Here is a 23624-nt window from a genome sequence, read left to right as displayed (position 1 = left end):
TGCAATGTTCATTACCTAGTGTGCAAAACTTGGAGCTCCAGTCTTTTCTGGGTTAGTACGGGTTCTTGATTAGTACGGGTGTCAGCGGTTATGGGGAGAAGGCAGGAGAATGGTGTTAGGAGGGAGAGATAGATCAGCCTTGATTGAATGGCAGAGTAGACGATGGGCCAAATAGCCTAATTCTGGTCCTTTTACTTATGACCTTTTCACTCTCCCTTCTACATGAAAGGCCAGCAGCTTCCAGAAGCTATGAAACCCACTTAAGAGTCACAAATAACTGATGCTTTTTACAACCTAAATATACACAATAAATCATCGCAACCAATCAGTGCCACCTCATCCTGATGTTCCCCAACCTTCCCCAAAGTCTCTTGCTTTTCCCCAAAGTGAAAAGGGAGCCAACATCAGACCAGAGAACTCGAAAGTGTTGTATTCAGAGAATCGCTTTCCGGCCTTTTGGCTAAGATCAAGTGCAGTATCGGTTGCTACTTGAGTAAGAGAGACTGTCTGTTCTCATCAGAACAGTTCTGGTGGTCCGCCCAGGACAAGGATCGAGGATCGTGGATCCTTATGTGCCAGTATTGGATGCCCTCACCTTACTGGCTCGTTATGTCAAGGTAGCAGTGAGCTATGTGGATGTGAAGGACCTGTTCGGGATCTGGACGAGCAAGCTGTAAGTCAAGGTGAAGCTGAGGGTGGACGAGAAGGGAGCCATCATCCACCCTCCCTCCGTGTTCGCTATCGGAGGGAACCGAGGGTACATGAGCTATGCTGGGCATCCCAAGGTGTGCAGGAAATGCAACAAGCCTGGGCATGTGACAGCCCAATGCAGTGCAGTTCTCTGCAAGAACTGCAAGCTGGAGGACCAAGAGACAAAGGACTGCCAAGTCAGCAAGAACTGCAACCTGTGCGGGGAGGCAGGCCATCTTTACAGGGCCTGCCCTAAAAGAGCCTGCACCTACGCAGGTGGTGAACAGGAAGAAACACCGGAGGTTTCTGCCCAAAGAGCCAAGGCCAGAAGGGACGGGAAAGTCGATGAAGAGTTCTTTCCCAGACCAACGCCAGCAACCTCTCCTCGTCGGAGGATGAGGCAACATCGAAGACCCGACGACGGAGGCAGAGGAAGAAAACAAGTGAGGAGACCGAAAAGGGAAAGGCCACGCCTATTGTCCCCCAGCTCCGGGAGACCGGGAGCAGTACAGCGGCCAATGGGTCCCAGCTTCAGGAGACCGGGAGCAATGCAGCAGCCACCGTACCCCAGCTACAGGAGACGGAGGGGGTGGTACGCCCAGAAGGGAGTGGAACAAGGAGAGCCCCCCCCGACAACAACTTCGTTTACGCCAGAGGAAACCCCCCTCCTTGAGGATACCGGCACCCAGTACCTGAGCCCCGAAACGGTGCTGCAATTCACCAAAGCGGTGGGCATGAGGGGACAAGATGTCGGTCAGTGACTCTAAAGGACAATGGAGCTAAAACTGGCATCATTAAATGTGTGCAGTGTGAAGAACTGCACGATGTGTGAACGCATTGCAGCACCTGGCCAAGGTCAAGGCGGACGTGACTTTTCTGCAGGAGTGCGGGCTGCCACACCTCCGCTGCTATCGGAGGTGGTCGAGCTGGTGGCCCCACGGACTGTCGGTGTGGTCGGGGGGCAATGATTGTCGTGCTTCCGGCCTGGGGATCTTGCTGCGGGGAGGGAACTTCACCATCACTGAGGTCAGGGAGGTGGTTGGGGGACGTCTCCTCGTGGTGGATGTTATGTACCGTGGCTCTCCGCTCCGGCTGATTAATGTGTATGCCTCACCCGTGCAGAGCGAGCGGCTGGCCGTTCTCCAGCAGCTCCCAGTGCTACTGGCCACGTCCCGGCAGCTCGTTCTGGCCAGTGACTTCAACTGCATCATCGATGCGGCTGGACGATCCGGCAGTGCCGACAACAGACTGGACAGCACCTCCAAGTTCCTGATGGAGACGGTAAAAGACGCAAAGCTGCGCGATATCTTCAGCAACCCTGCAGGCGGGTCCCAGTCGTGGTTCACCTGGTCGAGATCAGACGGTTCAGTCCGGTCCCGGATAGACTTCCTCTTCATGTCGAAGGCCGTCACAGTCAGACACACCGACCTCACGCCGGTGTTCTTCTCTGACCATTGCCTCCTTCGGGCTTCCTGTCACCTACAGGAGGACCTATAGAGGCAGAGGCACTTGGAAGTTAAATGTGAAGCTGTTGACCCCAGAGAACATTGAGGAGCTAAAGAGGGACTACACATGTTGGAGAACGGTGAAGCCCCTCTTTGACTCCCCAACACACTGGTGAGAAGCAACCTAGGAGAACATCAAAAGGTTCTTCATATTTAAAGGGGTTCAGAGAGCAAGACAGAGGGAATTGTGTCAACTCCAGACAGATTCGCAGCAACTGCTCCTTCTGCAGTCGAGAGGGGTGGATGTGAGGGAGGCACTTAAGAGAGTTGAAGGCCCGGCAAGCTCGGCTCTTTATCTCTGAATCCACCAAGATCATCTTCCGATCCAGGGTCCGCCACGTGGAGCAGGATGAGACGTGCTCACACTTCTTCTTCCATAAGGTTCACAGGGGGAGCTCTTTGATGAACAGCCTTAGGGAGGACGACGGCTCGGTAACATCCTTGCAGACGGATATGCTGAGGATATGAAAATCCTTTTATACGGATTTGTACGAAAGAAAGGCCACAGACAGCACCGCCTCCCAGAACTTCATGTCCTCTATCATGGAGGTCTTGGAGGACAGCAAGCGGGTGAATCTGGACCAACCACTGACCCTAGAGTAGCTGACTGGCTCCATCCGTTCCTTTGACGCGAGTAAAACTCCCGGAAGCGATGGCTTACCGGCCGAATTGTAATCGGCTGTGTGGGACTGGGTGGGCCAGGACCTGCTGGAAGTGTACAACGACGTGCTTCTAGCCGGCAGCATGTCAGACTCCATGAGGAAGGGCAGCATCACCCTAATCAACAAGCAGAAGGGGGAGATGAATGATATAAAGAATTGGAGACCCATCACATTGTTGAATGTTGATTACAAGATCCTGTCTAAGGCCATCACCATCGGTTCAAGTCGGCTCTAGGATGGGTGATCCACCCCGACCAAACCTGTGCTGTACCTGGCAGGAAAATATCAGACAGCCTGGCGCTGCTGAGAGATACCATTGCCTACGTGCAGGACAGACGGGTGGATGCCTGCCTAGTCAGCTTGGACCAGGAGAAGGCCTTCGACAGGATATCACACACGCACATGAGGGACGTGCTCTCCAAAATGGGCTTTGGGGAGGGAATCAGGAATTGGATCCAACTGCTCTACACCGATATCTGTAGTGCAGTCCAAATCAATGGGTGGGAATCAGGCAGCTTCCCCGTCAGGTCTGGAGTCAGGTAGGGTTGCCCTCTCTCCCCTGTCTTGTACGTCTGTTGTATGGAACCTTTTGCTGAGTCCATCGGAAAGAATGAGAGCATAAGAGGAGTGACATTGCCAGGCAGTGGGGGCACCCAGGTCAAAACCTCCCTGTATATGGACGATGGCGCCGTCTTCTGCTCGGATCCAGGGTCGGTCCGCAGATTGATCAGCATCTGCGACCAGTTTGAGTCGGCCGCGGGAGCCAGGGTGAACCACAGGAACAGCGATGCCATGTTCTGCCAACTGGCCTGATCGATCTTCCGTCCCCTTCACCATCAAGCCTGACTTCTTGAAGGTGCTGGGGATCTGGTTCGGAGGGGCTGAGGCGTGTGACAAGAATTGGTTGGAGCGGATAGCCAAGGTGGGGAAGAAACTGGAGCTGTGGAAGCAACACTCCCTCTCCATAACAGGGAAAAATGTGGTCATCAGGTGAGGTGCTCTCGGGGCTGCTGTACTTGGCGCAAGTGTGGCCTGTCCCTCCCTCCTACGCCACAGGGATCTCCCCGGGCCGTCTTCCAGTTCATCTGGGGGTCGAGGATGGACCAGGTGCGACGGGCCCAACGTCGCCCTCACCTTGATGGCCACCTTCGTGTTTGGCTGTATCAGGCGGAGCGTAGAGCCAAGGCACGTAGGCACCAAGTGTCATTACCTGCTGAGGTTCTACCTGTCCCTGGTGTTGCGAAGGATGGGCCTGGCGCAGATGCCACGCAATGTACCAGTCAGCTGGACATTGCCGCACCATCTGTCGTCCGTGGAAAGGTTCTTCCGGACCAACACTTTGACCACAAGTCCATCGGGCAGTGGTCAGCACGGAACGTCCTGCAGGCACCGCAGGGAAATTACTCCATGGATCCTGTGGCGTGGTTCCCAGAGCTGACTGCCCAGCTTGTCTGGCAAAATGCCTCATTGACAGAACTCACCAACAAGCACCATGACCTGGCTTGGCTGGAGGTGAGGGGAGCCCTCCCAGTCAGATCCTTCCTGCACCGTCGGAACCTCATTACGCTACCCACGGGACGGCTGCTACGGAGAGGAGACGGTTGCCCGCGTCTTTGCAGAGTGTGGATTCGCAAAGAGAGTCTGGAGAGGTCTGCAAGAGTCCCGGTCACGATTTATTCCGAACAGCTCCGTCACAGAGGATTCTGTGATTTACAGACTGCTGGAAGGTCATCAACTCGGTGAAATACACTCTTTGGTCTGCCCGAGCGTTGTTGACCACCCAGCAGAGCGAGATGTCCGTCGGGGAATGTTGCCGACTGGCTCGCTGCAGACTGCAGGAGTGTACGTGCTGAGGTATGCCCTGAAGCTCGGTGCAGCCAACACCAAGGCTCGGTGGGGGAGGACCAGTCTAGGGTCCTTCCGCTGCTGTACATGGGGGGCAGGGTGTTGTGGAGACGCCCCTCAAAATAAGGGAAGGGATTCCACGCCAGTGGGCAACATGAGTGGCAAGGGTGTGGGGTAAAAATTGTGATTTGGGGGAAACTGTATTGAATGTATGTATAGCCTCCGAGAATGTCAGATGGAGTTTTGTATGGATCATGTATTGTATATTTATTTCTCGAATAAAGCATATTTTGAAATTTTAAAAAAGTTGTATTCAGAGAAGGAAATATACAATCCTTACTCATTTGCAGCCCCACTGCAGAAACAGGTATACAATTCTCTTAGGTTTTTTTTATCCATCTACCCATTTGGCACACCACTTCCTCAGGACAGTCAAGGCAGGCTAATAACTGCCAGGCTTGCCAGTAATGCCCATATTCCAATGGGGAAAATATATGTGCCACTTAAAATCTGGCACAAAATTGCACAAAGAAGAATAACAACTATCTTTGAAGTACAAAGTGAAATTATGAGAACTTTTTTTAATATCTGAAATTTTACCTTCAACTTTCTTGAACCGTTGATAGTGATGCATCATGTTCAGATTTTAGTACCTTCAATTTTCATTACACAACCTTCATTAGTACACCAAATCTGAAGTGTCAGATTCTTATTTTAAAAATGTAGAGATCCATGAGATAATTCTATGTGTAGGAAGGACCTGCAGATGCTGATTTAAACCGAAGATAGACACAAAATGCTGGACTAACGCAGTGGGACAGGCAACATGTCTGGCGAGAAGGAATGGGAGACGTTTCAGGTCGAGACTGAGGTTGGTCTGATGTCTCCAGTCTGAAGAAGGTTCTCGACCCGAAACGTCACCCATTCCTTCTCTCCAGAGATGTTGCCTGTCCCCGCTGAGTTACTCCAGATTATTCCATGTATTCGCCAGCAAAGGATTTATAAATCTACTTAATAGACAATAGGTGCAGGAGTAGGCCATTCGGCCCTTCGAGCCAGCACCGCCATTCAATGTGATCATGGCTGATCATCCCCAATCAGTACCCCGCTCCTGCCTTCTCGCCATTTCCCCTGACTCCGCTATCTTTAGATTCAGATTCAGATTCAGATTCAATTTTAATTGTCATTGTCAGTGTACAGTACAGAGACAACGAAATGCATTTAGCATCTCCCTGGAAGAGCGACATAGCAAATGATTTGAATAAATAATAATGAGTGTCCGGGGGGGGGGGGGGGGGGGGGGGGGGGGGGTGATTGGCAGTCACCGAGGTACGTTGTTGTGTAGAGTGACAGCCGCCGGGAAGAAGCTGTTCCTGGACCTGCTGGTTCGGCAACGGAGAGACCTGTAGCGCCTCCCGGATGGTAGGAAGGTAAACAGTCCGTGGTTGGGGTGAGAGCAGTCCTTGGCGATGCTGAGCGCCCTCCGCAGACAATGCTTGCTTTGGACAGACTCAATGGAGGGGAGCGAGGAACCGGTGATGCGTTGGGCAATTTTCACCACCCTCTGCAATGCCTTCCGGTCGGAGACAGAGCAGTTGCCATACCATACTGTGATGCAGTTGGTAAGGATGCTCTCGATGGTGCAGCGGTAGAAGTTCACCAGGACCTGAGGAGACAGATGGACCTTCTTCAGTCTCCTCAGGAAGAAGAGACGCTGGTGAGCCTTCTTGATCAGAGTTGAGGTATTGTGGGTCCAAGAGAGGTCATCGGAGATGTTGACTCCCAGGAACCTGAAGCTAGAAACACGTTCCACCTCCGTCCCGTTAATGTGGATGGGGGTGTGCGTGCCGCCCCTGGACTTCCTGAAGTCTACAATGAGCTCCTTGGTCTTCTTGGAGTTAAGGGCCAGGTTGTTGTCAGCGCACCATGCTGCTAAGTGCTGGACCTCCTCCCTGTAGGCCGACTCATCGTTGTTGCTGATGAGGCCAATCACCGTTGTATCATCTGCATACTTGATGATGGTGTTAGTACCATGTACAGGTGTGCAGTCATAGGTGAAGAGGGAGTAGAGGAGGGGGCTCAGCACACAGCCCTGTGGAACACCGGTGTTCAGGGTGAGGGTTGAAGAGGTGTGCTTGTCTAACCTAACAGACTGGGGTCTGTTGGTTAGAAAGTCCAGTATCCAGTTGCAGAGGGAGGGGTCGATGCCCAGGTTACCGAGTTTGGTGCTCAAAAGGGAACTCCCAGTAGGAAGTACACAAAATTCCCCAGCAATTTTGTGTACCTACCGAGTTTGGTGATCAGTTTTGATGGTATAATGGTGTTGAATGCTGAGCTGTAATCGATGAACAGCATTCTTACGTAAGTGTCTCTGTTGTCGAGGTGGGAGAGGGCGGAGTGAATTGCCGTTGAGATGGCATCCTCCGTACTCCTGTTCTTGTGGTAGGCAAACTGATAGGGATCCAGTGTGGGGGGTAGGCAGCTTTTGAGGTGTGCCAGGACCAGCCTCTCGAAGCACTTGGTGATGATGGGGGTAAGTGCAACTGGGCGGAAGTAGTTGAGGCTTGCCGCAGTGGAGTGTTTTGGCACTGGCACGATGGAGGTGGCTTTAAGGCACGTGGGGACAACTGCTTGGGCAAGTGACAGGTTGAAGATGTCAGTCCAGGCGTCTGTCAGCTGCGCAGCACAGGCCCTGAGCACGCGCCCGGGGATGCCGTCAGGGCCAGCAGCTTTACGTGCGAACTCAAGGTTAGCTGAGCAGTGACTCTCGATGATGGTGGAATCCGTGCACCATGCTTTATTTACATAAATGCACAGACCTGAAGAGGGGCATCAAGAAGGCCAAGCACTGCCATAAGCTCAGGATTGAGGAGCACTTCAACAACAACTCCGACCCCCGACGCATGTGGCAAGGCATCCAGGCCATCACAGTAGCCTGACCTCGCTGTTCATCCATGGCTTATGATTCGGGAATATGGTCACCTGTTTGAGGGAGGTGACACTATTGATGGTGGAGTTTATAAAGTCCAGAACAGAGGATGTGTAGGAATCAATGTGCGTGTGGGAGTCAAGGGTGGCCTGGGCTGCAAACGCCTTCCAGTCAGTGTTTCCAAAACACTGCTGAAGTGTGAAGTCCGCTTACTCTGACCAGACTTTAACTGTCCTCACAGTTGGTTTAACCCGTCTGATGAGTGGGGAGTACTTAGGGAGCAGGAACAATGAGACAGGTCGGGTGGCGTTCTCCAGCTCCACGGGTCGGGTAGCGTTCTCCAGCTCCACGGGTCGGGTGGCGTTCTCCAGCTCCACGGGTCGGGTGGCGTTCTCCAGCTCCACGGGTCGGGTGGCGTTCTCCAGCTCCACGGGTCGGGTGGCGTTCTCCAGCTCCACGGGTCGGGTGGCCTTCTAAGAGCCCTATCTAGTTCTCTCTTGAAAGTATCCAGAGAACCGGCCTTCACCACCCTCTGAGGCAGAGAATTCCACAGACTCACAACTCTGTGAGAAAAAGTGTTTCCTCGCCTCTGTTCTAAATGGCTTACCCCTTATTCTTAAACTGTGGCCCCTGGTTCTGGAATAGAAGCATTATCGTATACAGAAAATAAACAAATCTTAATTTACACAAAACAAATGTTAAAATAATGCAATATAGAAAAGTAGAAAACAACTGAAGCATTAAGCTGTCTTACCCCCTTCTTCATTTTGAAATCCAGTGAGGATTCGAATGTCATCATGTCTATGTCGAGACACGCTGGCAGAACTGGTAGAATGCAATCCGTATGAGGCAGAACTGCCCCGATCCCTGGCCAAAGGATACTTCAAATTGTCTTGATCGGCTGTCGCAATGTCAATCCTAAATTAGAAACACATGAAAGTAAAGGTATAGGAACAGATATGGTCGTAGTTATAATAATTGCAAGGACAGTAAATAATATCAAAAAAAGTGTTTTTCCACAGTCTATCTTTTGAAAACTTTACTATTGTAAAAGTCCAGCAGAGAATTAGATACAAGGAGCAAGGGTAGCCACACAACTCCTCCTTTAGTTGCTAAATTGGCTCTGCCATTTAATAAGATCACAACTATGTAACTCAAATCTGCATTCAGAGACTGCTTTTAATCTTTGAGGATGAGTGCAGGGACCAGGGATCGTCAGAAAAAAAAACTGTGCTTCATGTCTTAAATATTATCCCTTATTTTAAAAACTGTGACCTTGATTCCAGATTCTTCCATATGGGAAACTTTTTCTCCACATGCACTCAAACTCCCCACTTGATATCTTATTATCTCATACTTTTCTATGCTCCAGTTGTTATAAGCCTCTATTGTCCAATATCTGTTGAGGAAAACAACACTTTTCCCGGTGTTCCCTTCTGGATTCCACATATTTAATTTGCAGGCAAGTTATCATATTGTGGGTGGATAATGGGCAAAATATTCCAGGGGGGAAGAGGTGAAGAAAGAGGTTGAGAGAATGTTAATGGGCAGGTGTGAGAAAACAAGCTAAGAAAATAAATAAATAAATTAGGACAAAATGGATTAACATGATCACCGTGAGTGGACCTAGAATATAAGGGACCATTGACACCTCCTACATCATGTCGATGTTATCCTATTCACAAGTTCTTTAGAATATACACCATAATCACATTTAGAGATTTAATCGCACTCTGACAGAAATCATGCCAAAACAAAAACCCAACAAAGGATTTAATTTGTAATTGCATTTTTTTCTATATGGCACATCTTTGCAATGCTCTGGGGCAAGATTCATAATTATAAATCCCCTAGATTACAAAAAACCCTGATGTCCAAGCTTAAGAACAGCTTCTTCCTTATTGCTATCAGACTCCTGAATATATCTTTCACACCTTTTTGGAGATGCTGCCAAATACTCTTATTCTTAGAATACCTCATTCTGTTGCCTTACTTCATTTTTTTTCACTACTACAGATTCAGGAACACATGTCTGTTGGTCATCGACTACAGCTTGGCGTTCAACACCATCATCCTTCCCAAACTTATCTTCAAACTCTGAACTGAACCTCTGCTCTCCCCATGTAACTGACTTCCTCATCAGCAACCTCAATCAGAACGAATTGACAACACCTCATCCTCAAAGGCAATTAGCACAGCAGTGCCTCACAGCTGCTTGCTCAGTCCAGTGCTCTGTTCTCCCTCTACCCACAATTCAGCTCCAACACCTTCTCTAAATTTTCCAATAATGCTGCCCATTAGGGGAATGATGAATCAGAGTACAGGAGGGATATTGATAATCTGGTTGAGTAGTGCCAGAACAAGCAAGACCAAAAAGTTGATTGTCGCCCTCAGAGAGAGAAAGATGATCGGCAATGTCTTCATCGGCAGGACGGTGGTGGAGAAAGTGATGAGATTTAAGTTCCTGTATGGTGGAGAGTATACTGAATGGTTGCATCACGGCCTGGTTCAGTAATTCAAACAATCAGAATGAACTAGGCTGCATGAAGTATTGGACATTGCCCAGTCCATCACAGGTATCAATCCCCTCACCATCAAAGGGCTACACAGGAAGCTTTACCTCAAGAAAGCAGTTAATATCAAACACCCACAACATCCCAGTCATGCTACCTTTTGGAAGATCCTGAAAACCATTATATCCAGCATCAAGGATAGATTGATCAGTCTGAAGAAGGGTCTCGACCCAAAACATCACCCATTCCTTCTCTCCAGAGATGCTGCCTGTCCCGCTGAGTTACTCCAGCTTTTTGTGCTGACCTTTGATTTAAACCAGCGTCTGCAGTTCTTTCCTACACATCAAGGATAGCTTCTTCCATCAGGCTCTTGAGCACCCTGCACAATCCTAACTACAACACTACATTAGCACTGCATACTCTGCACTTTGTAGTGAAGTTGCACCGCGTACCTTGGCTTGCACTATCATGGACTTGTTTACCGAGAATAACTGATAATTATTGCATACTAATTTGTTGCGTTTGATGTGCCTGTAAAGCTGCAGCCAGTAAGAATTTCATTGCTCTGGCCCCAGTGCACATGACAATTTAAACACACTCGACACTGCAATCTTTGCACACTTTTACTGTTTTGTACTTTTTATTGCAGTATTTATCATTACCGCATATACCTATGAGCTGCATGCGAAAAAGAAATGTCAGCGCACTCTGGTATACATAGAAACATAGAAATTAGGTGCAGGAGTAGGCCATTCGGCCCTTCGAGCCTGCACCGCCATTCAATATGATCATGGCTGATCATCCAACTCAGTATCCCGTACCTGCCTTCTCTCCATACCCTCTGATCCCCTTAGCCACAAGGGCCACATCTAACTCCCTCTTAAATATAGCCAATGAACTGGCCTCAACTACCCTCTGTGGCAGAGAGTTCCAGAGATTCACCACTCTCTGTGTGAAAAAAAGTTTTTCTCCTCTCGGTTTTAAAGGATTTCCCCTTATCCTTAAGCTGTGGCCCCTTGTCCTGGACTTCCCCAACATCGGGAACAATCTTCCTGCATCTAGCCTGTCCAGCCCCTTAAGAATTTTGTAAGTTTCTATAAGATCCCCTCTCAATCTCCTAAATTCTAGAGAGTATAAATCAAGTCTATCCAGTCTTTCTTCATAAGACAGTCCTGACATCCCAGGAATCAGTCTGGTGAACCTTCTCTGCACTCCCTCTACACTAATCTGAATATGGAGGAAGCTTTGCAACAGTGTACCATTTCTATACCCTTCTTAATTTTATATACCTCAATATATATCTCCCATCATGCCCCAAGGAGGACAAACATAATCTCTCTATAGTCTATCCTAATAACTAAACCTCTCCATCTCAGACATAATCTCCTCTGCAACCTCTGCAGTAACCCCCCTGTTCTGACTGTTGAAGACAGGTATCTCACATCTTCATGACATCATAATGTTCCGACCCGAAGCATCACCTGGACGTACCTAGTGTACCTAGACTTTCAGAAAGCCTTCGATAAGCTCCCACATAGGAGATTAATGCACAAAATTAAAGCACATGGTATTGGGGGAAGGGTGCTGACATGGATAGAAGTTTGGTTGGCAGACAGGAAACAAAGAGTAGTGATTAACAGGACCCTTTCAGATGGCAGGCAGTGACTAGTGGGGTACCGCAAGGTTCGGTGCTGGGACCGCAGTTATTTACAATACATATTAATGATTTAGATGAAGGGATTAAAAGTAATATTAGCAAATATGTAGATGACACAAAGTTGGTGGCAGTGTGAACTGTGAGGAGGATGCTATGAGGATGCAGAGTGACTTGGACAGGTTGGGTGAGTGGGCAGATACATGGCAGATGCAGTTTAATGTGGATAAAAGTGAGGTTATCCACTTTGGTGGCAAAAACAGGAAGGCAGATTAATATCTAAATGGTGTCAAGTTGGGAAAAGAGGATGCACAATGGGATCTGGGGGGTCCTTGTTCATCAGTCCATGAAAGTAAGCGTGCAGGTACAGTAGGCAGTGAAGAAAGCAAATGGCATGCTGGCCTTCATAACAAGAGGAGTTGAGTATAGGAGCAAAGAGGTCCTTCTGCAGTTGTACAGGTCCCTAGTGAGACCACACCTGGAGTATTGTGTGCAGTTTTGGTCTCCAAAATTAAGGAAGGACATTCTTGCTATTAGAAACATAGAAAATAGGTGCAGGAGTAGGCCATTCGGCCCTTCGTGCCTGCACCGCCATTCGATATGATCTCAGTATCCCATCCCTGCCTTCTCTCCATACCCCCTGATCCCTTTAGCCACAAGGGCCACATCTAACTCCCTCTTAAATATAGCCAATGTACTGGCCTCAACTACCTTCTGTGGCAGAGAATTCCACAGATTCACCACTCTCTGTGTAAAAAAATGATTTTCTCATCTCGGTCCTAAAAGACTTCCCTCTTATCCTTAAACTGTGACCCCTAGTTCTGGACTTCCCCAACATCGGGAATAATCTTCCTGCATCTAGCCTGTCCAACCCCTTAAGAATTTTGTAAGTTTCTATAAGATCCCCCCTCAATCTTCTAAATTCTAGCGTGTACAAGCCGAAGTCCCTATTGAGGGAGTGCAGCGTAGGTTTACATGATTAATTCCCGGGATTGCAGAACTGTCATATGTTGATAGAATGGAGCGGCTGGGCTTGCATGCTCTGGAATTTAGAAGGATGAGAGGCAATCTTATTGATACATATAAGATTATTAAGGGTTTGGACACGCTAGAAACAGGAAACATGTTCCCGATGTTGGGGGAGTCCAGAACCAGGGGCCACAGTTTAAGACTAAGGGGTAAGCCATTTAGAACGGAGATGAGGAAACACTTTTTCACACAGAGAATTGTGAGTCTGTGGAATTCTCTGCCTCAGAGAGCAGTGGAGGCCGGTTCTCTGGAAACTTTCAAGAGAGACTAGATAGGGCTCTTGAAGATAGCGGAGTGAGGGGATATGGGGAGAAGGCAGGAACGGGGTACTGATTGTGGATGGTCAGCGATGAGCACATTGAATGACGGTGCTGGCTTGAAAGGCCAAATGGCCTAATCCTGCACCTATTGTCTATTGTCACCTATCTATGTTCTCCAGAGATGTTGAATGACCCGCTAAGTTCCTCCATTACTATGTGTCCTTTTTTGTAAAGTAAGATTTGAGGTTTGGTTCTTGAGGTTTGACACTGCTCTCCAACTGCCTCTTTTGATTTATTTACTCTTAGTGATTTCTTTACCTTCTACTCTTCAATAAGAAACTCACTTTCATGGCACATCTCATTAACTCATGGCACATCTCATTAACTCACTTTCATGGCACCTGGACTTTTACCTGTCTGTACATCCAGACGCCCGCAGCGGTGGCTGCAGAGAGTTGAGATCCCGACCACGGGGGAAAATGGAGGAGGACTGGCCAAATTTTGTGCCTTCACCACAGTGATGAATGCTGTGGTGGAGGTTTGTGTTAAATTTTTAGTGTGTTTTTGTGTGTTCTTTATCATTGTACAGCTGCTGGCAAATTCATTTCACTTGCACTTTATGTGCAATGTGATGAATAAAACTGATTGATTGATTGTAAGCTGGAAAGTATGCAGAGAAGATTTAGTGAGGATGTCACCAGGACTGGAGCGCCTGAGCTATAGGGATACTAGGTGTTTATTTCTTGGAGCTCAGGAGGCTGAGGGTTGATCATATAAAGGTATATAAAATCTTGAAGGGAATAGATAGGTTGAAGGTAACAAAATAACCGAATGAAGCAAATTCATTTCACTGCACTTTATGTGCAAGTGACGAATAAAACTTGACTTGACTTGAGTGTCTCTCGAGTGTTAAATTGTCAGATTTCAGTACTGAAACAGAACAATGAAATTCTTACTTGCAGTGGCATGGTAGGTATGTTTGCAAACAGATTACTCAATAGAATACTAAAACAAACAAAAAAATTCAACAAATTAAAAAACCCTTGGAGTGCAGGAGGATGAGGGGTCAGCTTATAGAATCATGTAGGGGAATAGAGAGGGTGAACGCATAGAGTATTTTACCCAAAGTGCAGGACTTATGAACCGGAGGACATACAGTAGGTTGAAGGTGAGAGGAGAAAGATTTAATAGGAACCTGAGGGGCAACGTTTTCCACATGGAATGAGTTGCCAGAAGAAAAGGCTGAGGCAGGAGATATGGGCCAAACACAGGCATGTGGAACTAGCATAGATGGGGCATCTTGGTCGGCATGGACAAGTTGGGCTGAAGGGCCCATTTCCAAGCTGTACGATTCCATGACTATATTTTTTCTTAGCAAATGTCTGTCTCCAATACATCCTAAGTGGATTTCATCATTCACTGATATGTTCAACCTATCCAGATTCTCTCGTAGCACAGTTCTCAGCATGCCGCAAGATCCTTGTTTTATACCATTTGTCAGCACCTACACAGCCCTGATGGTCTGCATCCCAGGGTACTTACGGAGGTGGCTCTTGAAATTGTGGACGCATTGGTGATCATTTTCCAATGTTCTATAGATTCAGGATCAGTTCCAGTGAATTGGAGGGTAGCTAATGTTTTCCCACTTTTTCAGAAAGGTGGGAGAGAGAAAATAGGGAATTATAGACCAGTTAGTCTGACATCGGTAGTGGGGAAGGTGCTGGATTCAATGATAAAAGATGAAATAGCAGAACATTTGGATAGCAGTAACAGGATCGGTCCGAGTTAGCATGGATTTACGAAGGGGAAATCATGCTTGGCTAATCTTCTGGGATTTTTTGAGGATGTATCTAGGAATATGGACAAGGGAGAGCCAGTGGATGTAGTGTACCTGGACTTTCAGAAAGCATTTGATAAGGTTCCACATAGATTAGTGGGCAAAATTAGGGCATATGGTATTGGGGGTAGAGTGCTGACATGGATGGAAAATTGGTTGGCAGACAGGAAACAAAGAGTGGGGATTAACGAGTCCCTTTCAGAATTGTGAGGAGGATGCTATGAGAATGCAGGGTGACTTGGACAGGTTGGGTGAGTGGGCAGATGCATAGCAGATGCAGTTTAATGTGGATAAACGTGAGGTTATCCACTTTGGTAGCAAAACAGGAAGGCAGATTTTTATCTAAATGCTGTCATTTTGGGAAATGGGGAAGTACAACGGGAACTGGGGGTTCTTGTTCATCAGGCAATGAAAGTAAGCATGCAGATACAGCAGGCAGTGAAGAAAGTGTATGGACTGTTGGTCTTCATAACAAGAGGAGTTGAGTATAGGAGCAAAGAGGCCCTTCTGCGGTTGTACAGGGCCCTAGTGAGACCACACCTGGAGTATTGTGTGCAGTTTTGGTCTCCAAATATGAGGAAGGACATTCTTGCTATTGAGGGAGTTCAGTGTAGGTTCACAAGGTTAATTTCAGGGATTGGGGGACTGTCATATGCAGAGAGAATGGAGCGGCTGGGCTTGTATACCATGGAATTTAGAAGGATGAGAGGGAATCTTATTGTAACATATAAGATTATTGAGGGTTTGGACAATCTAGAGGCAGGAAACATGTTCACGATGTGGGGGAGTCCAGAACCAGGGGCCACAGTTTAAGAATAAGGGGTAAGCCATTTAGAATGGAGATGAGGAAACACTTTTTCACACAGAGAGTTGTGAGTCTGTGGAATTCTCTGCCTCAGAGGGCGGTGGAGGCCAGTTCTCTGGAAATTTTCAAGAGAGAGCTAGATGGGGCTCTTGAAGATAGAGGAGTGAGGGGATATGGGGAGAAGGCAGGAACAGGATACTGATTGAGGATGATCAGCCATGATCACATTGAATGGCAGTGCTGGCTTGAAGGGCCTTATGGCCTACTCCTGCACCGATTATCTATTGTCTCTTTCTGCAATCAATCCAAATCATGCCATCTCAAAGCCACTATATTTTGGCGTTTCAGCAGAAAATATTTCCACCATTTTACGTACGTCAACAGTTCTTCAATTCCAGTATCTCTCCCAACTTTCCCTCGGTCTCATATCACCCAGTGGCACCCCCCCGGCTTTTTCACCATCTCTTTCAATCTTGCCCTCTGATCCAGGATACACGAGGTCTGATGATGGGTCACCAACCTAAAATGCTAACTCCCCCCCCCCCCCCCCCCCCCCCCCCCCCCTACCCTCCTAATTTTCAAAAATAATATATTCCCAGAATATTCTTTTGGATAAGAATATGGATATGTAGGCAATGTTTTTATATTTATATTTTAATGTACTATTTCAAACAATAGTGATGACCACACTCATGGTCAGAGAGGTTTGTTAAAACTATTTGCACTGTATACTGCAGAGTAACCAGTCTGTCAGAGCAGGGCATAGTTTTAAGGTGAGAGGGACAAAGTTTAAAGGAGATGTGCAGGGCAAGATTTTATTTTAAGTACAGTGGGTGGTGAATGCCTAGAACAAGCAGCTAGGGCGGTGGCTGAAGCAGATATGTTAACAGCATCTACAAGACTTTTGGATAGGAATATGGATAAGTAGGCATTGGACGATATTGTGTATGTGCAGGTAGATCATTGATGGGCTTAACATCATGCATAGCACAGACATTGAGGGCCTTCGGCCCTGTTCTTATACATGTTATAAAAGGTGTGAGATAAGGTTAGAAAAGGTAAAAATTTGTTGCGCCAGAGAAAGGAGTATAGGGAGGTTTCACGGCAGTCAGGTCACGACCCATGACCCGTACTGTTGCTACGCTACTCCAAGTGGAGTACACGCGATGAACCGCAGGTAGGCACTTACCATTGTTTCCAGCGTAGCGGGCCCGTTAAAACCCGCCGCAATGTCAATTTTTGCGCTGTAAATAATTATGGAAATCGGGATAAGCGTGTGAGACAATTAGCCTACTTCAGAATTCCAAAAGTGAGGAGAAATGACGGTAGATAGAAGCGAGAGCTGAAGGGACAACAGACAGTGCTTGGCAAACATTGGCCGTTTGCTCACTGCATTTCATCAACTAAGGCATTATTTGTGTTTTTTCTTGATTCCTTTGGCATCTAAAAAGTTTCAGAAGTGATCAATTTGGCTGTACATTTTTTTAATCGCCCTCTCAAGTGGGTTTTTACATACAAAATGAAAACGCATCTGAAGAAAAAATTACAGCCAGATTTATCACTTCTGAGACTTTTTAGATACCAAAGGAATCAAGAAAAAACACAAATAATGCCTTACTGTTGATGAAATGCAGTGAGGAAACGCGATAATTCCCAATATTTTCAATTCCGATATCTGCACAGCCAATGTTTACCAAGCACTTTAGCTGCTGTAGCCCCTTCAGCTCTCGCTTCTCTTTACCTACATTTCGCTTCACTTTTGGAATTCTAAAGTTGGGTACATGTCTCTCACACTTACCCCGACTTCCACAATTTTTTTCAGCGCAAAAATTCAACATTTTGGCGGTTTTTAACAGGTAGGAAAGAACGCATTTCTTGCATTAATATGTCCTCCAGATGGATTGAGCGGCTCCGTGCGTCAAGCCCTATGACCCAGTGACCTTACGTGCAACCCCCCTATATGTAGAAGGGGAGGTGGCAAGGGGGAGGTTGTTTCTCTAGGAATTTTTAAAAATCCAGATCCGGTTTGTTTTGCCTTGATAACCATTTTAATTACTCAGCTTAACAAATATGAATCAGAGGCAGAAGTGGAACCATACAACTTGTCCACTTTAACATGTTAAACACAAGTTGAATCATATTTACACAATTAAACTAAACATATGAAATGGAAATGATTTTTGGATAGAAATGAATACACAAAATGCTGGAAATACTCAATGGTTCAATGACCTGATCAGACAAAATATAGCAACCTGAAAAAATAACTAAGTTTCGCTTTCCCCAGATGCCATCTGACGTGCTGAATATCTCCAACATTTTTCATCTTTTCTTTTCCTTTGCAACATTTTCCTTTTGGATCACTTTGGATAGTTTCACTTTTTTATGCAATTATCTGCGTCAAGGTAGCTTGTAATATCTGTGCATTTTACAACAAAGATTGAACTCAAATGTGTCCAGGACTTTCCACGATGTATGGAATGCCCCCATCAGTTGTCAAACAGAAAAGGATTCCAATAAAAGTCAAATTCCAATTAAGCTTTTGCGTCATACATTATAAACTTCACTAACCATTCTTCCAGATTATCATTAACTCCCAAGTGCTTACTTGCTTGACAATTTAAATGATGAAAAAAGCAAAATGTTAGCTCATGGATCATGATTGGTGCACACTTGCAATAAATGACACGCGTTGATCAAATTTACGGAATCGAAACCCCTGTACTATAGTGGAGTTGCCACTTCAAATTAAACATTTTTTAAACCCTAACTTTGGCGTAACGCGATAACCACACGTCAAAACAAACTAACACACCGTTGAGTTGGCGCATTTAGCTTGACAGCACTAGGCCTGAGCGCAGCCTCGGCTCCAGCAGAGTCGGTGCCCGGGCTCTGATGACCGCTGACGGGGCTGCTGTCGCACATTGTGCCGGTAGTGTGGGGTTTCGGGAAGTGGGTGACTGTTGAGCGGCAGACGGTGGATGGGTGGGCGCCCAGGGCGGGACGTGAGGAACCCCGCCGCTTTCTGTAGGCCGCGCTCAGCTCCGCTCCGCTCTCTCACCTTGTGTCCCAGTCATTCCAGCGCTGCCGCTTGTTCACCCGAGTGCTCAGGGGTCTTTGGCTCATTACCTTCCCCACAACATGTCATCCGCCTTCGAAAGGTGCGCCTGCCACCCCCAGTCGGACCGTGAGCAGGTCGCGGCGAGGCGAGGCGATGGCGATGGCGATGGCGGGCTGACGGACGGAGCGGCGGACAGGCAGCCGTGGGACTTCAAACCCCTTCCCCCGGACAGCGGCTGCGCTGCGGACTCGACTTTCGGTTCCGCTCGTCAGGCGGGTGGCGGCGGCTCCGGAATGGAGAGGAGCATGCCGGGAACGGTCACGTGAGGGGAAGGCGCAACTACCCCTCCCCGCCAATAGGTGTCGCCACGTGTGTGGCTGCAGTTGCTATGGAGGTGATTCCTGGCGCCATTGCTGGAACCACATAGAGATAATCAGGTACACACACATCACCGTGTCAACTACAGATCATCCTCCATGGAGGGTAACCTGGTACCTCCAGAGCTGGCAGATACATAGATAGAATCAGGTACACACACATCACCTTGTTAACTACAGATCATCCTCCATGGAGGGTAACCTGGTACCTCCAGAGCTGGCAGATACATAGACCTTGCCATGTCTAGACATAGAAAATAGGTGCAGGAGTAAGCCATTCTGCCCTTCGAGCCTGCACCGCCATTCAATATGATCATGGCTGATCATCCAACTCAGTATCCTGTACCTGCCTTCTCTCTATACCCCCTGATCCCTTTAGCCACAAGGGCCACATCTAACTCCTTAAATATAGCCAATGAACTGGCCTCAACTACCTTCTGTGGCAGAGAATTCCAGATATTCACCACTCTCTGTGTGAAAAATGTTTTCCTCATCTCGGTCCTGAAAGATTTCCCCCTTATCCTTAAACTGTGACCCCTTGTTCTGGACTTCCCCAACATCGGGAACAATCTTCCTGCATCTACCACTGGTCCTCCTAAATGTAGGGTAACATTACAACACTGGTGTACAGTGAATCAGCGGTCAGGTCCATACTCCTTGAAATATCAACCACTGGCCATGTTGGGTAACCTCCCCCTGGAGCTGTCCACACCTGGACTGCTGTACATTGAATTACAGAGTTATACAGCATGGAAACAAGCCCTCAGCTATTCTCCTTGGATCCCATGCAATCTAACCTCCCAGAGCAGGCTGCCATATCAAATGTCTTGCAGAAATCCATATTAATAGCATCTACAACTGCTCTTATCAATACTTTTGTTCACATTTTCAAAACATTCTATCTGATTTGTGAGACATGATCTCCCACGAAGGCCAAACAGGCAGGTGGGACTAGTGTAGATGTTAGACTCACTGGTCTGCAGTTCCCAGGCTTTCCCTGCAGCCCTTCTAAAATAGAGGCACAATATTTGTCACCCACCAGTCTTCCGGCATGTCATTCATATTTAATGATGATTCATAAATCTCAGCCAGGGCACCTGAAATTTCTTCTGTACAGAAGAGACAGGTACATATAATCAAGGGAAGTTTGATTCCCTTCCTTGTGACCTCTCTCCCCAGAGCTGACCTCCCCTGGGCCTGTGTACAATGTAGGGGCCGTGGAGCGTTTTTGACAAGTGGGGGGTTTGAGCGATCACTGATCACAGGCCTTGGAGGTACCTGGCGAGGGAGTGGAGTGACTGAGTGGGGGAAGGGTGTGGAGGGGGGGGGGTAGGGACTTTTTGAAATTTGATATATTAAAATCATGTTTTAGTGCATTGTAGAAGTATGATTTCAATGTTTTTTGTTTGAAGCATTTTTAAGATAATGTAAGGCCTACATGAGAAATAGGAGCAAGTGATTATTATTTTTGTTATTGCTCGACCTCCAAAAACTGGGGGATAATAATACAGGCCATCCCCCACCTCAAAGTGGGGGGATATATCCCCCATCCCCCTCCCCCTGATTGATGCCAGTGCCTTCCACGGGCCAGAAAATTTGACAAAAAAACTTTCAAATGTGTTATAATTTCAAGTGCTATTTCTTTTTGTTTGTAGTTGGAAAGAAGGACAATCATAACATTTCCGGATTTTGCAAAGTCATACAAATTATGTTTTGCTCAGGGAAAAAAATCAGAGTATTTTGAAAGTATGCGTTCTCCTTTTGACGTATATTTCATTTTGATTTGAATTTAGAATCATCAAACCATGACATTAATAAAGGGCGTATATGTTTGTGGACACATTACTTTTTTAAAAGTAAGACTTTTGAGAAATCTAAAATGCATTTCAAATATACATTTCAATGCACTGGATCTCTTGCCCAGAGTATGTGAATTGAGGACCAGAGGACAGATTTAAGGTGAAGGGGAAAAGATTTCATAGGAATCTGAGGGGTAACTTTTTCCACACAAAGGGTGGTGAGTGCATGGAACAAGCTGCCAGAGGAGGTAGTTGAGGCAGGGACTATCCCAACATTTAAGAAACAGTTAGACTGATACATGGATAGGACAGGTTTGGAGGGGATATGGACCAAAAGCAGGTTGTGTAGTGGGACATGTTGGCGGATGTGGGCACGTTGGGTCGAAGGGCCTGTTTTCACACTGTATCGCTCTATGACTACATTATACCTCCACCATGCATGAATGCTTGAAAATCAAGCGGTCGAGTTTTATTGCCATATACTCAAGCATAGAAACATAGAAAATAGGTGCAGGAATAGGCTATTCGGCCTTTCGAGCCAGCACTGCCATTCAATATGATCATGGCTGTTCATCTGAAATCAGTACCCCTTTCTTGTTTTTTCCCCATATCCCTTAATTTCGCTAGCCCCAAGAGCTAAATGTAACTCTCTTGAAAACATCCAGTGAATTGGCCTCCATTGCCTTCTGTGGCAGAGAATTCCACAGATTCACAACTCTCTGGGTGAAGAAAGTTTGTCCTCATCACAGTCATAAATGGCCTAGCACTTATTCTTAAACTGTGTCCCCTGGTTCTGGGCTCCCCCAACATCGGGAACATTTTTCCTGCAGTTACAGTAAATGAAAATCTAGCAGGCAAGCAGGATGCTTTCTCCAACCACCCCCATTTGAAGACCACTATCTTCCACCACTTCTACCCAGTGCTTGGTACCTACTTCCAGCAGCCATTGGTTGTCCTCCAGGATGCACCGAGCCGCAGTCTGGTCCATACCGGTCACCAGGGCGAATTTGGCGCAGAGACTCTCATAGCAGCGGCGCAACACTTCCAATGCCTCCGACGGCCCAGGGCTCTTACACTGAGGCTGCTCCATGGCCGGAGCTGCAGCGGGTGACTCGCCAGCCGGCAAACACTCGCCAGCCCCAGCTCCCCGTCTGCATCTGTCCTTGCCGCTGCTTCTGCTTCCATCCCTCTCTCCACCCCGGCTCTCCAACACTCACGACCAGGTTGCTCAGAGCACAGCAGCGCCTCGTCCAAAGCCGGAGACATTGAAACATGTCTAGCCAAAAAAGTGATCCGTGGCCCATGCAATGAATCCGGTTTTAGAAACCTTGCCCTGTTAACAACTGGCCCTCCTTGCTGTAGGGTAATCTGTGTCACCTGTGGCAGGGACCAGACCAGTATACAGAGAAGCAGGTACATATACCTTACTATGCTACAGCTCCTCCTTCATGTAGGGTCATCGTGCCACCCAGACCTGGTGTACCACCGACAGAGAATCAGGAACATATTCATTTACAATGTCAGCAGAGACCTTCCTTGATGTAGGGTAACCTGTTCCACCAGTGCTGGCAGCGCCCGGACTGGTGTACAATGAATCAGGTACATGGACCTTACCATATCAATTAAAGCTCCTCCATGATACATGGTAACTTCTCCCCCAAGAGCAGGCAGTGCCTGGATCAGTGTACCACTAATAGATATCAATGGAATAAACAGGTATATAGTCTTACCATGTCAACAACAGGCCATGCTTGATGAAGGGGAGCCCATCGCCTAGAGCCAGCAGACCCAGGACCGGTGTACCACCAAAAGAGCGTCAGGTACTTTGACCTTGCCATGTCAACAAGAGGCCCTCCTTGATGCAGGCCAGTGAGAACATAGGCTTGGATTGTACAATGAATATGAAGCTGCCACTCAATACTATTAAATAATCAATTTGCAGCAACCTCTGATGAATCTCGCTTTTACTTATTCGTAGGGAATTCAGTAAAGAAGAATGATGACAATGTGGAATGTGCTACCATGGAGAATATTTGAAATGAATAGTGTCAATACATTTTAGGGGAGTGCTGCTTGAGATGATAGAAATCATTCCAGAGACTTTGCAGTAAAAGGTGAGCATCTGGGCAAGAGAAGAACTTCAATATTTTATCTTAAGACTGGAGACCAATGGATCAGGTGATGAGGAGGGACGTGAAGGCCCTTCAGGTGTACATTGACATGCTGTGGATGGGGAAGCCTGCGGAGATCAGTGCTAGGAATGCTGCACCAGAGAATTGGATAAAGAGCTATAGCAAATGCAAATGCAAACGTAAATCTAAAAATATGAAAATACTGGAAATTCCCAGCACCAGATTGTATCAGCGGTGAAGTGTTAATGTCAGGATCAATGATCTGTCACCTGGCTATAACCTCAACTGTGGCAGGGGATCCAGTATCTCACCAACTACAAGACCAACCTTGGAGCTGCTGAAGGTGACGCCTCGTTGGCAGAGGAGCTGAACCTCTTCTTTGCTCGCTTTGAAGTGGAGCCACCCGAGACAGCCACATCACACCACATGGTCCACAGCAGCCTAACCCTCAAGATAGAGGAGCATGAGGTGAGGCGCACGCTGCGGGCCATCAATCCAAGGAAGGCTACTGGACCCGACGGCGTCT

General features: G+C 47.3%; 1 protein-coding gene across 1 annotated transcript in view; it reads right to left on the bottom strand.

The window, feature by feature from the left end:
* Window positions 1–19050, bottom strand: part of smg1 (SMG1 nonsense mediated mRNA decay associated PI3K related kinase) — a 153093-nt gene extending 134043 nt beyond the window's left edge. The window contains exons 1-2 of the mRNA XM_033041229.1: window positions 18791–19050; window positions 8386–8549 (exon numbers count right to left, since the gene is read on the bottom strand). Of these exons, the coding sequence (XP_032897120.1) occupies window positions 8386–8549; window positions 18791–18855 (229 nt within the window). The 5' untranslated portion in view covers window positions 18856–19050. The remainder of the gene's footprint in view (window positions 1–8385; window positions 8550–18790) is intronic.
* Window positions 19051–23624: the final 4574 nt, after the last annotated feature.

This window comes from Amblyraja radiata, chromosome 22, assembly GCF_010909765.2.
Source record: "Amblyraja radiata isolate CabotCenter1 chromosome 22, sAmbRad1.1.pri, whole genome shotgun sequence".
In the NCBI taxonomy this organism is placed as follows: domain Eukaryota; kingdom Metazoa; phylum Chordata; class Chondrichthyes; order Rajiformes; family Rajidae; genus Amblyraja; species Amblyraja radiata.
Note: the sequence above shows the minus strand (reverse complement) of the source record. Positions and strands in the feature narration are given on the sequence as shown.